Genomic DNA, 12,241 nt, shown 5'->3' with positions numbered 1-12,241 from the left:
CCCCCCCCCCCCCCATCCCGACCCAGCTGCAGGTTGTCCTGGTGTGGACAGTTTTCCAGCAGGGCCGGGGCTCCTGGCTGCTCCCCCAAACAGGGAGTGTGGGGGCAGAGTCCTAAACCCTAAACCAAAGCCCCAGCGAGGCCGGGGCTGAGGGAGCAGCCACCGAGGCTCTAACTCCTCCTCAGGCCCCGTCGTTGTGGGTCCTTTCCCACCCCTGCTGAGTATCGGGGTGCTGAGGTGTGTTTGACTTTTCTGGGTGGGGGAAAGAGCAATGGGGGAAGCTACAGAGCGCATGTTGCAGAGAGAAACGTTCTGGCATCACTGAACACCTTGAAGATGTCCCCGTGGTGTGGCATTGCTTTGAAATAGATGGGGGGGGGGGGGGGGGGTGTGTTGTCGGGGGTTCTTTTGATTTGCCTGCTGGTTGCAAAGGGGCTGGGGGGGGCAGAGGGCAGGGCCTGGGGCGCAGGGGTGCAGAGGACTGGGTCCGGGGGCGCAGGGGTACATGGGGAAGGGTCTGGGGGTGCCTGGGGCAGGGTCCAGGAGTGCATGGGATGGGGTCTGGGGGTGCAGGGGTGCATGGAGCAGGGTGCAGGGGTGTGTGGGGCTGGAGCTGGGAGTGCATGGGACAGGGTTTGGGGGTGCGGGGATACAGAGAGCAGGGTCTGGGCGTGCAGAGGTGCATGGGATGGGGTCTGGGGGTGCGGAGAGCAGGGTCCAGGGCACATGGGGCAGACCCTGGGGGTGCAGGGGTGCAGAGGGCAGGGTCTGGGGGTGTCTGGGGCAGGGGCCAGGGGTGCAGGGGTGCATGGTGCCGGGCGGGGCAGGCAGGGGCAGGCAGGAGCAGGCAGGGGCAGGCAGGAGCAGGCAGGGGCAGGCAGGAGCAGGCCCCGGCGGAGCGGACTACAGGTCCCGGCAGCCCCGCTGCGGGCAGCGGTTCCGCCGCCGCCTCCCCCTGACCCTCACATGACCGCGGCGGGGCCGGGGCCGGGGCCGGGATGGGGCAGCGCGATCGCATGTTCAAGGTGCTGGTGGTGGGGGACGCCACGGTGGGAAAAACGTCGCTGGTGCAGCGTTACGCGAACGACAGCTTCAACCGGCACTACAAGTCCACGGTGGGGGGTGAGCGGGGCCCGGGGGGGGCCGGGGCGGGGGGCCGGGGCTCGCTCCTCTCCTTCCCCGCAGGCGTGGAAGCAAGAATTTGTGAAAGAAAGGGTATTTCGCAGCTCCTGGTGTGCTCGCAGCCCGCGTTCAGCGAGCCCCGGGGACCAGCCGGGGACTTCTGTCCCTCTCGGCTCAGGCTCGGGGTGCCCCAGTGTCCCCCCCACCCCCTCCCCCACCCCCGGGAACAGCCCCCCCAGCAGCGTTAACCGGGAGGGTTTGAGATGAGACTCCGCTCTCCCGAGCAAAACCAGCAGCGTTGTTCCGAGGTCTGGTTAACGGCCGTGAAACCGCCGCTGGAGTATCGGGGGTGCTCCGGAGAGATGATGGGGGGAGCAGCAGCTTTGTGACAAGGAGGCTGGGAACAAGATCAAGTGGGATCGGTGGTTCTTTGTTTAACATCGGTGTAAATGAATAACCTGAAAGGAGCGGGAGGTGCCAAGGCATCACCCAGAAAATAAATCTCCCTGAGGACCCAAAATAGTGGGGGCCGAGCCTGGTTCCTTAAATCTTCTTATTCATGAATAAGAGGGGATGAATTAGAAGTTGAAAACACCGGAGAGGCACATCCCACTGGGGCAGAGCGCTTGGGCTGTGCCTGTACAGTCACTCCCAGCAGCAGGAGCTGCAGATGTTTTTATTTTTATTTTTATTTTGCTTTTTTTTAATTAGTTCCTGGCTTCGGTAAGTTCCAGCCCTGTTGAGCACGGCTGGCAGCGTAGCTGGACAGTTTTCCCCCTGCAGTGAAAACCTGATGCGTCATAATCTGAGAAAGACGCAGCGTTTCCCCTTTCGACTGCCTGCACCGGTTACAGCTGAGGTGTCGGTGGTGGGACGCGGCGGGTGTGGAGGAGACACGGGGCTCCACGGACCAGGGGCTGAACGGTTCAGGCAGCGCAAAGACGGGCGACAGCACCAAATCCAACATTTTACTGGCATTTAGAGTCGGGTGAGGGAAAGCTCTCCAAGCTCTCCAAGCACTGAGGTTTCCAGCGGTTGTTCGGGGTTATGTGCTGGAGGAATTCTTACTCCTGAGCATTTTAATTTCTGCTTCCTTACCTCTTGGTTAGTGTGTCCAGTGCCGGGGTTGCAACTCCAGAGATCAGGAATGGGTGTCTGAGCTCCCTGCCGTGAACAGGGAGCTGTGCGTGGGGTGGTTACAGACCCTGGTGCTCCAGGATCCTGAAAAGCCCCATCATTCGGGGCAGTGGGGTCCACCCAACGCTGCGTTGGCTGGAAAAATTCCACCTTGCTCTGCTTCTGCCCGAAGAATTGCAGAGCAGCATCTCTGCTGCCCTTCGTGAGGGCTCTGACAGCAGACCTGCCAGGCTGGGCTTTGCAAGCCAGGGAGGAACGCTGCTCCATTCGCTGGGTTATTTAACTCTTAATCTGAAGTGCAGGAAGGGACAAGCCCAGCGCAGCGTCCTGGGGAGGGATGAGATGCTGATAACGCGCTTGACTTCTGCTTATCTGAAGACATTTTGTGTGCGTGTGGTCATCCCTGCCGCAGGGCCTGGAGCGGACAGTCTGTGGAGCCCCTCTGGATTTAACACTTATTTTTCAGCTTTCTGCGGCGGAAGAGAGGGGTCAGCACTCGCAGCCCCTCCTGCTCTGGGTCTGGTCTGTGCTGGGGCGGGTGATGGTCCGGTACAAACTGCCGTGGCTGCGGGAGTGGTTGCTGGGTTGGGCTGTGCTGCTGTGGAGGAACAAGCCTCGTGGTGCAGAATGCCCCTAATTAGGTTTCCTTTCTTTTCGGGGGATTCTCTAGTGGATTTTGCTCTGAAGGTGGTCCAGTGGTCGGAATCGGAGACGGTGCGACTTCAGCTCTGGGACATTGCAGGTATGTTCACACAGACCACGAAGCTGCTCAGGAGCAGAATTTAAAGCTCTCAATGGCTTGGCCTTTCTTCTTTTTCTTTTTCTTTCTGTAGGAGTCTGCTACAAAATCAGTCCTAAAAGCATGTTGATGCAAGGGCTGGCTTTAGTGCTGTCTCTAGTTTGCACTAGTAATTTAAATATTTAATCAGAAGCCCACCTGCAAAGGACGCAGCAGCACAGATGATAAATCCTATCGAGCCTTTCTTTTCCATTTCAAAGCCAGAGCAGAGTGAATGGGGAAACGGGCTCATTTGTGGCTGGATATGTGACTTCTCAGCTCAGAGTCTTCTGTTCAAATCCTGATTTCTGACATGAGAGCCGGGAATGCCCGATCCTTGCGTGGAGCAGCTCCAGTGACCTCACGCTGCTCCGGCTGCGGGGATCGAGGGTGTGATCTGGCTGCTCAGTGACCGGTGCAGAGCCAGTGGATCCCTCGGGAGCCATCACGGCAAGAGGAGACTGTTGGGTGCCCCCAAGGTGGTGGGGCTGGGTCGGCAGTGGGGCACACGCCGCGGGACAGCGTTATGTGAGATGAAGTGGAGGGAGGAGCACCCACTCCGGAGGGGCACGGAGGAACACGGTTCCCCAGACTCCCCAGCACCAGAAGACAGGTCGGTGCAGTAGCGTCTTTAAAATGGCACCTCTGGATCTGGAGGGGCGAGGAAAACAGGGTTGTGGTTTCCTCCGGTTTCACAGCTCAGACGCGTGCGTCTGGAATCCTTAAAAAGAAAACAGGAAGGAGAAGTTTGAAGCAAGAGGGTTGCAGCAAGAAACTGATTTCAATTTCAGCCCCGAAAAGGAGTTTTAAGATTTGGAAAGGAGAGGGGCTGCGCTGGTGACGGTGCTCTTGTGCCCTGAGCAGGAGGGGACACAAGTGTCGCCTGCTGCCTGCAGCGATGGTCCGATGGCTTGAGGTAACTCAGAGCGCTCCGATCTCGATGGTTTCAGAACCAAAAAGCCTGTTGAGCAGCTCCAGGGCTGCATGGGAGCCCACGGTGAAGTCTCACCCATGTCAGAAGTGCTGGTTTTCACCATGCCCCCAGCCCGTGTGACGCGATGCGGATGCTCTGCGGCGCGTCCCCGTCTGCACGAGCACAGTCACACCACGCAGCTGCACGGTGGAGTTACTCTCTGGAGGCAGTTCTGGTTACTCCAGGCAGGCCGTAAGGTGTAAACACTAATAACAGCGTACCTGAGCTGTGATGCTTTCTGTTCAGTATCGCATTTTTCTCTCCGGAGAGGCTGGTCTGTCACGCTGTGCCCACACAGGCAGCAGGATGTGACAGTGCTGGTGGCACGGTCCTGCCGGCGCAGGGACGCTGGTGTGGTCGGGGACACCACATTTAAATTGTTACACCAGGAATAACACTTGTGGGAATCTGAGTGCCTGGGTCAGAGCTGCCCAGTTTGTTCCAGCCCTGTGGCTGCAATGCTGAGGTGCCCCAGGCAGGACGCATCTCAGCGCCTGTATTTCCTCATTATTTAGGTGGAGATTGTTAGCGTCGAGCTAGAAAATGGTGTGCCATGATAAACATGTTGTTTGCATGAACAAATCTAAAAATGGTAATTCTGGAGGGTAAATTTTTCTCCTTTTGATCCCAAAGGGCAGGAACGCTTCACGTCCATGACGCGGCTGTACTACAGGGAGGCGTCAGCCTGCGTTATCATGTTTGATGTCACCAACATCAGCACGTTCAGCAACAGCCAGAAGTGGAAGCAGGATTTGGACAGCAAGCTCATGCTGCCAGACGGCAACCCGGTGCCTTGCCTGCTGCTGGCAAACAAAGTGAGCAGCTCTGGCCACGCTCTGTGTGTTTGTACGTGTGCACGTGTGGGTGCGTGGGAGCGCAGAACGGAACGAGACACCTTTAACACTCAGCCTTGCCTAGAGCTGTCCCGTAGCCTGCGGTCTTTTTAATCCTTTTCTTATCTCTTCTTGAATTTTCTTTCTCTAGCAAGGATTCTCCTCCGTAACTCAGACACTGGTAGGACTTAACGCGTGGATGGCGTAAGGAGATGTTAACAACTGCTCTGTCCTAGGACACAGGGCCTTGTGCCGTGCTGTCGGAGCTCGAGCTCTGTAGCTCCTGGATTATACAGCTTTTCTTTTTCTTTTTTTGGTCTTTAACTTGCAGTAGCCTGGGAAGGCTGTGTATGACACTGTAAAGTTTCTGTTCAGAGCTGCCAGAGGGATGTCTAGTTTTCATTCGGATGCAGCGTCAAGTTTCACCGTGTAGATTGGTTGCTGCCTTTTAATGATTTTTTTTTTTTTCCATTTAAAAACTACCTTGATGTTCTTCATGTGCCAACATTGGCTCAGCAGCCCTTTCCAGATTCAGTTTGAGACTTGCCTGGTTTGAGAAAGCCTAAAACTGGAGATGACTCAAAAATGTGATGGGTGGGCAGCAGAGTGGCTTTTCTTCTCCACTTCTTCACAAGTAATGCTCTCCCCCAATAGCTGTTTTAAGGTACCGGCTTTGCCTGCATTAGGGAACTCTGTGTGACTGTACACTCTGCAGTCGCACTAATACAAGCTGTTATGGGACAGGTTTTCTCACTGCCTCTTCGTACGTCCCGTCGGCATCAGCGTGGCTGCCTCGGTGGCACCACACCGGTAACACGTTTCCTTGCTGCTGAGAGGCCGGGCAAATTTTGGATGAGTGACAGTGCTTTTGTGTCCTGTGCTGGATTGAACCTCCATTCCGTGCGTGCTTGACTGAGGTGTGTCAGTATCTCAGATGAGATAAATATATTGTTGCTTGCAACATCCCATTAACAACCTTGCCCTAAGAGCTCTCTATCAGCTTGTGATCTGGGAGATGTGGAGGGCTGAGCCTACCTGCTGCCTGCCTGCCTGCCTGCACACAGGCAACAACTGGCTGAGGGGGAGAATTCCCCTCCCAGCTTAAAAATTAAAAGGCTAAACTTAAAGTGACTAATTCTTGTTTTACAGTGTGACCTTTCCCCATGGGCAGTGACAAGAGACGAAGTGGATCGGTTCAGCAAAGAAAACGGCTTTTCTGGCTGGGTGGAGACGTCTGTCAAGGAAAATAAGAATATTAATGAGTCCATGAGGTAGGCACCATGACTGGTGATACATCTAAGAGTTAATTCCCTCTTTCAGACACAGCCATCTTTGAGGTGAGGGGAGATGCTGTCAGTAAGTAACAAATAGCAGCAATAATGCACAAGTAAATCTCCTGAAGGGAAACTGAATTCTGAAAGGTCAGAAGTTTTTCTCTCCTTGGTTAAGCTCTGACATGCTTTTGGAAACAGAAATTCTTTGAGCAATACCAGGGGTGTTTTTTCATCTGCTGGCCTCTACCAGGAGGATGGGACTTCTTGTGCAAAGATATTAGAAATTCTTTTGTGATGCACCAATCCTTTGATGGAGAATTTGGCCTTTTCTGAAATGTATTAGACTGGGTATTCGCACCTGATCTTGAGCTTGGGCAGTTGGTACCTAGGAAGCCTGTTGCAGTGTCCCAGTCCTAACCTGGACCTGAGGTGAGGTGGTTGCAGTAGGTGTTGTTAGTTATCCAGTCACTGCAGAGTCTTCTGATGCTGCCAGGTAATAGCAGTAATGCTGCTGTCAGTGCTACGAAGTTCCTTAACCTGATTTTTTTAGTCTTTAAAGTTCTGGCTTTTTGTGTCCTTCTAGAATGCATTGCTGTTTCTTTTTTGTACTGCTGAAAAACCATGTGGCCCAATGCTGCTTCTTTAAAAAAAACCAAACAAACACACAAAACAAACTCACATATGTTTGTCTTCTAGAGTCCTGATTGAAAAGATGATGTCCTCATCCACTGGTGATGGAAGTTCCTCTGCTGCTGGGAGTGGGGATTATATTAACATAAAAGAGACAACCCCACCAGGCTGGGCTTGCTGTTAGATGCACTGACTACACCATCTGCCTTGGGTCTAGCAGCAATGTCTTTTTATTATCATCATTTTTTCCTAAATTGGCTGTCACAGGTTTTTGGGGGGTTTTTTCATGTGATCGTGGACTGCCTTCTGTTTAGTGCATATTTGTCCTCAGCAGAGCATTGCTACAATGACTTGGGGTGAGGAGTGGAAAGAAGGGAGGAGTGAGAAGATTCCTTTCTTCCAGTGTAGTAGCAACTGGGAGCTCTGCTGCTAGTCATGTAGCACGGTCCGTGTTCAAGCACGTGGCTTGGATTAATTTTTTTTTTAAATTTTGAGCACTTCTTCCGACATGTGATGGCCTGTCTCAGGCAGGGCGAAGGATGTCGAAGGTATATTTTTAATATTGTTGCACCTTTCATTCCCCACCGCCTGCACCCACCATACACAGAGGCACCAGTCCAAAGCATTAGAGTGACCCTCATTTGATGCACACAGAGTTCAAGCGGTCTCTCCGTGCCTGTGGATTCCAGGGTGGGAATACAGCAAACTCTTTACGTTATGCTCTGGAACTATAGACCTCTGCTCGCATGTCCTGGAGAGACCAACACATCCCATCACTGCCACTGACCGTCCTTAAGATGTGAAGCCAGATGTGGATTAGCACAGTGTCCCACGTAACCAGACCTGTAAAATTATCAATGTGAATTTGAGAAATGGTGTAGCACAGCCCTTGCTGTCGTGTGTACTGTCTGTGGTGCTTAACAGCAGAGACTTCAAGTTTTTGTCAAGAATTGCCCAGTTGCCTTCTGTTCATTCCTTCTCACTCATCCTCTCTCTAGCACAAGCCTATGTATTCTGTTCTGCTGCCACTTTATTAGGGCACGGAGTGCTGAATGAGGAATAGGTTGTAAACTCCTTTGTATGACAGAACAACAGTCCTTTTCACTTTTTGAACACCCTGTATCCTACCATCTCAAATAGCTTTGCAGTTGCTGATGAATTGCCTCCCCACAATTATTCTGTAGCGATGAGTGAATTTGGTGGCAGGGATGGTGCAGGAGAGGCAGCGCTCCCAAAGCCGACCTCTGGGTTTAGTGGTGCGAGGGGGGAGCAAAGGAGAAGACTTTGCAGGACGAAAGGAAAGGAAGAGAACCGCTCCCCACCTGCCTCTTGGTGCCTGCTTTCCCTAGCACGTCCCCAGCTACTCCTTGGTGAGAATGGTTCTTGCCAACAACAAAAAAAACCTGGTAAAAGCACTCTAGGTAGTTATCTCAGGAGAGTTAATAGGAAACTCAGTCTGTAGGGCTGGACTTACTGAGCGCTGTATGTGGTTTATTTAAGCGTTTGTGCTGTAGAATTGTCTTGCCCGTGTTTTATGTTAGGATTTGAACACGTGGTCTTCAATAACATTTTCCCCTTCTTGAGTAGTTTAATTTGAAAACAGGACTATAAATTGGTTTGTCCTGATTCCCGCTCGATTAGAACCACTTTTCTTTGGCAAAGTATTCCTTCTGTCTGTCTTTTCTTACTTTATATAATCAGTGGAGGGAGAAGGTGGTAGGAACGGGAACTGCTTTCACTAAACACAAAAAATCCTGAGTTTTCATTCTCCGGAGTTGAAAAGGATTGATAAGTAAACAGTAAGGGCTAAGAAATTTAGAACTAGTGTTGTTGCATTCCACTGTTTTAATTAAAAGCTAAAATGTCGGGGCTAGGATTCTGTTGTGCAAATATTGCTAAATTCGGTTTTATAGGCACTTAAATATCCCCTTTTCTGTGCTGATGGGATTCACTGTAGAAACGTGTGAAGCATGTAGAACTGGTTAGCAACAAAATTGAACTGTCTTGTTGAATTTTACTTACTAAACACTGTGTTTAAAAAAAAAAATGTTTTTTTAATCCTATAAATACTTCTAGTTCTTTATGGAACATGGAGAGAAGGGTCTAATGTTTTAAAGGATCTATCACAAAACCACAAAAATTCATGTGTTATTTATTGATTTCTGCACCTCAGAGCGTTTCAGCAAAGAGGTCAAGTGTTAGAGCTTGGAGAAACCGAGGCACGCAGTAGGAATCTCTGCCCAGGACCAACTAACCACTCAAGTCAGTAGGAGCTTGGCACTGAAAGGAGAATTTCTGTTTCGATGGCCCAGCCGCGAGGCCACGCATCTTTTGCGTGTCAGTTTGATAGGTACCAGTGCCTCTTTGGTGTCTGGACCCCTTAATCTGGACCTCTTTTTCATAAGTGCCTTTCAGAAACAAGCAAAAAGCCAAAGCAAGATCTTTGAAGGTTTTCTTCTATTATACATCATTTCTGTTCTGCCCAGTGGTTTCCGGTACTGGTGTGTGCCTTGGGGGGGTTTTTTCCACACTGCTTACTGCTTGTTAACATCTTAATAGATGCAGTAGACAAATGTCAAAAAACAAGCCTGCACAACAGAAACAGTCGTTGCTTGAGATGGGTATAAAAACCCAAACAGACAGGAAAACGATTTTACTGTGCAGATGTGTGTGTTTTTTCAGAGCTTGCTCTGTGACACATAAGGTGCTTAAAATAGCAAAGCAAAACAAAAAAACAACCCCTTGATTTAGTCCTGTAAACCAAACTGATTCAAAAGCCCGATCTAAACACGCTCTTTGCTGGGATAGGCAGTGTGGAAAGAACGGTTGCCTGTGAAATTGATTGTGCCCAGCTTGTGCTAGCTGAAATAATTCTAATTTTTAAAACAACCGAAAGGGAAAAGCCAACTTGAGTGAAGCGGTTTCTGAGAAATATTTTAAACAAAGTCTTGTTCACGCAGACCGATCAAAACTTGAATCTTTCAAATATGAATCAGAAAAGCTTCGTCTTTATTCTGATGAACTATGATTCACTGGTGTTTTGGTCAGGAATGACCTGTTTTGAAAATGAAGGCACTTGATTTTCCCTTCTGCAGTGCCTACTTTGACTTTGTACTCTTAGTGTGACTCTGGGCCAACTATACCTATTTCCCTCTCTTCCACGTGTTGTTTCTCATTCCTGTAACTTTAATTTGTGGTCATGGGCCTCAAAACCACATGAAGTTTAACGGTGTATTTTATATGTTGATGACAGCACACTATGGGTCCGCACAGCTGAAAATTTTTACTGCAATAGAATTTGAAAGCATGAGGGCAGACTATAGTTCAGAAGTAAGTCAATGATATCAAAACTTAGCTTTTTTTAAAAAAAAAAACTGCTTGCAGGTATGCAGAAGTATTTTAGAGACAGGGTTCTGATTGCTGTAAAGTTGCAGTATTACCATGTTTATATAAAGAGAAGAAACTGCTGGGAGGTTTTTCTCCATATCAATCAGTAACTAATGCAGTATTGCAAAAGTCTGAAATAAAAGTTTGACATTGCTTGTGTAGTAGTAGTTGTTGTTTTCCTGTCTCAACAGTCCTAACAAAGGGGTTCACAAGTTCAAACTAGAAACCGGCGTGCAGTCAGTAACAGGGAATGTGTAAAGCATACAGTGTGAACTGCCCTGTATTGCCAGCAAAACAAATTAGGTGCTTTTTTCACTGAAACATCTTGCCATCTCCATTATTGTAGTCTTACTGACCTACAAGCGGGACATAAGCATGCAAAACTTTCGCATCTGGCAGTGAGTCATAGTGGCTTTTAATCCAATATATCCAGCTAAGAGGAGAAAGAAAAGAATTCCTTGATGTGGTTGTTTGTTAATACACCTTCCTCCTTATGGCTCATTAATTCACAGTGTTATTTTGGGGCTGGCTACGCAGGCAGGCAGTTGCTCTGAATGCCCCTCTTTCTTTCCTGATCAGCTTGATTTTCATGAGTATTGACTTGCACGAAGGACAGGGCACATCTGAACTGATCACAAAAGTGGCAGTAATTCCAAAGGAGGCAAATTAAGTTCAAGCAGGGCATTAAATGAACTCGGTTACTTTTATAATTAGGTAAAAAGCTGACCATATTTGTATTGTCAAACCAGTCTTCTCAGATAATCCGACCTAATAAAAAAAAATTTTAAGTACCACTTTTAATAAAATGGAGGAATAAGTCTCTCTAAAGATTCAAATGCAAAGCTGAAGTGACTTGCTGTTGCAGAAGCTGCCATTTTAGTGGGCTGTGGAATACATTTGATTTTTCCATGGCAAAAGCAGCTCCTTTTCTACAGAAAAATATGAGTGTTTTGGGTTTCTAGGGAATTTAAAGTCTAAAGAACTCAAAACTTTTGCGTAAATTGCGTAAATCTGCTGACTAGTAGAGGGAAAAGTGGTAATCAGTACTGATAATAAAATCTATACCTGCTGAAATTAATTTTCTGCATTTCTTCGTAAGAAAAATACTGAATTTAGGGCTGATTAATGTAACAAAAAAGTAACGTGCTGTAAAAATATGATGGTATGTAGATTGATGATAAATCCCATCGGACTGTGATCTAATGTAGCCCGGGGGCCCTCTCCGAGCACAGTTTGAGCCGAGGTGTCGGACTGTGAAGGAACGATGCAGTAAATGCAACAGAATTTCCTGATGTCCCTGTGTCAGGAGCTCGGTGTAAACCGCTCGGGGCGTTTGGTGTCTCTGGCAGGTCTCTGTCAGCCCCCGCGCGGCCCATCCTGAGGCTCTACCCGTTTGTGTATTCGCCCCCGGCAGCCCCCTCTGAAGTCTGGCCCTGAATGGCACCGCGCTTGCATGACAAAGGACCCGAGAGCAGAGGAAGGGCGCTGGGATCACCCTGCCGGGCCCTAACCTCGCTTCCTAACCGTGAGAGCCTCGGCGCACCTCGAGGGCACAGCAGGCCCGCGGCCCGGCTCCTGCCCCTGCAGACACCCCGGCCCCGCGGGCCAACGGTGGCCTGGGGCAGGCTGCGGGGCAGGGGAGCAGCCGGTCCCTCGCCCTCCTCACCCTGCCCCGAAAACGCGGCCACCCGAGGGGAGCCCCCACCCGGGGGCCCTGAGGGGAGCCGGCGGGCTGCAGGGCCCTGTAGGCCCCTACCCCTGGGGCCACGGGCCCGCCGCTGGGGCTCCGCGGGCCGGGCGGCCGCGGGAGGGCTCCGCCGAGGGAGCGGCGCTGCCGGGCGGGCCCGGGGACGGCGCGGCGGGGCCCTCGACGCCCCCGGGGCCGCTGCGAGGCGGCGCGCCGCTTCCCCGCGTTTTCCCTCCAAAACCACGCCAGGCCCCGCGCGGCGAATCTGCCGGTCGGGCCCTGCCGCCCCGCCGGCCCCCGTGCGCCGCGGGGAAAATCCGAGGCGGGTACCGGCGGGGGCGGCGCGGGGCCGGTGGGGCGGGACGGGGCGGCCCGGCGGCGGGGGGGCAGCGGGAACCGGTGGCGAATCTGCCGGGAGCG

The 12,241-nt window shown here is 51.1% G+C and overlaps 1 protein-coding gene across 3 annotated transcripts; it reads left to right on the top strand.

Annotated features, from left to right (window-relative positions):
• Positions 1 to 980: 980 nt before the first annotated feature.
• Positions 981 to 10,295, top strand: RAB29 (RAB29, member RAS oncogene family). 3 transcript variants are annotated; one of them, XM_074850185.1, is made up of 5 exons: positions 981 to 1,122; positions 2,930 to 3,001; positions 4,644 to 4,825; positions 5,993 to 6,114; positions 6,814 to 10,295. In XM_074850185.1, the coding sequence occupies exons 1-5, from the start codon at positions 999 to 1,001 to the stop codon at positions 6,929 to 6,931; spliced, it is 618 nt and encodes a 205-aa protein (XP_074706286.1). In that variant the 5' UTR covers positions 981 to 998; the 3' UTR covers positions 6,932 to 10,295. The 3 variants fall into 3 exon arrangements, with proteins under 3 accessions (XP_074706286.1, XP_074706284.1, XP_074706285.1); XM_074850183.1 differs by having other exon boundaries at positions 1,054 to 1,115; XM_074850184.1 differs by lacking the exon at positions 981 to 1,122 and adding an exon at positions 1,335 to 2,110.
• Positions 10,296 to 12,241: the final 1,946 nt, after the last annotated feature.

This window comes from Strix aluco, chromosome 25 (genome assembly GCF_031877795.1).
Source record: "Strix aluco isolate bStrAlu1 chromosome 25, bStrAlu1.hap1, whole genome shotgun sequence".
Taxonomy (NCBI): domain Eukaryota; kingdom Metazoa; phylum Chordata; class Aves; order Strigiformes; family Strigidae; genus Strix; species Strix aluco.
Note: the sequence above shows the minus strand (reverse complement) of the source record. Positions and strands in the feature narration are given on the sequence as shown.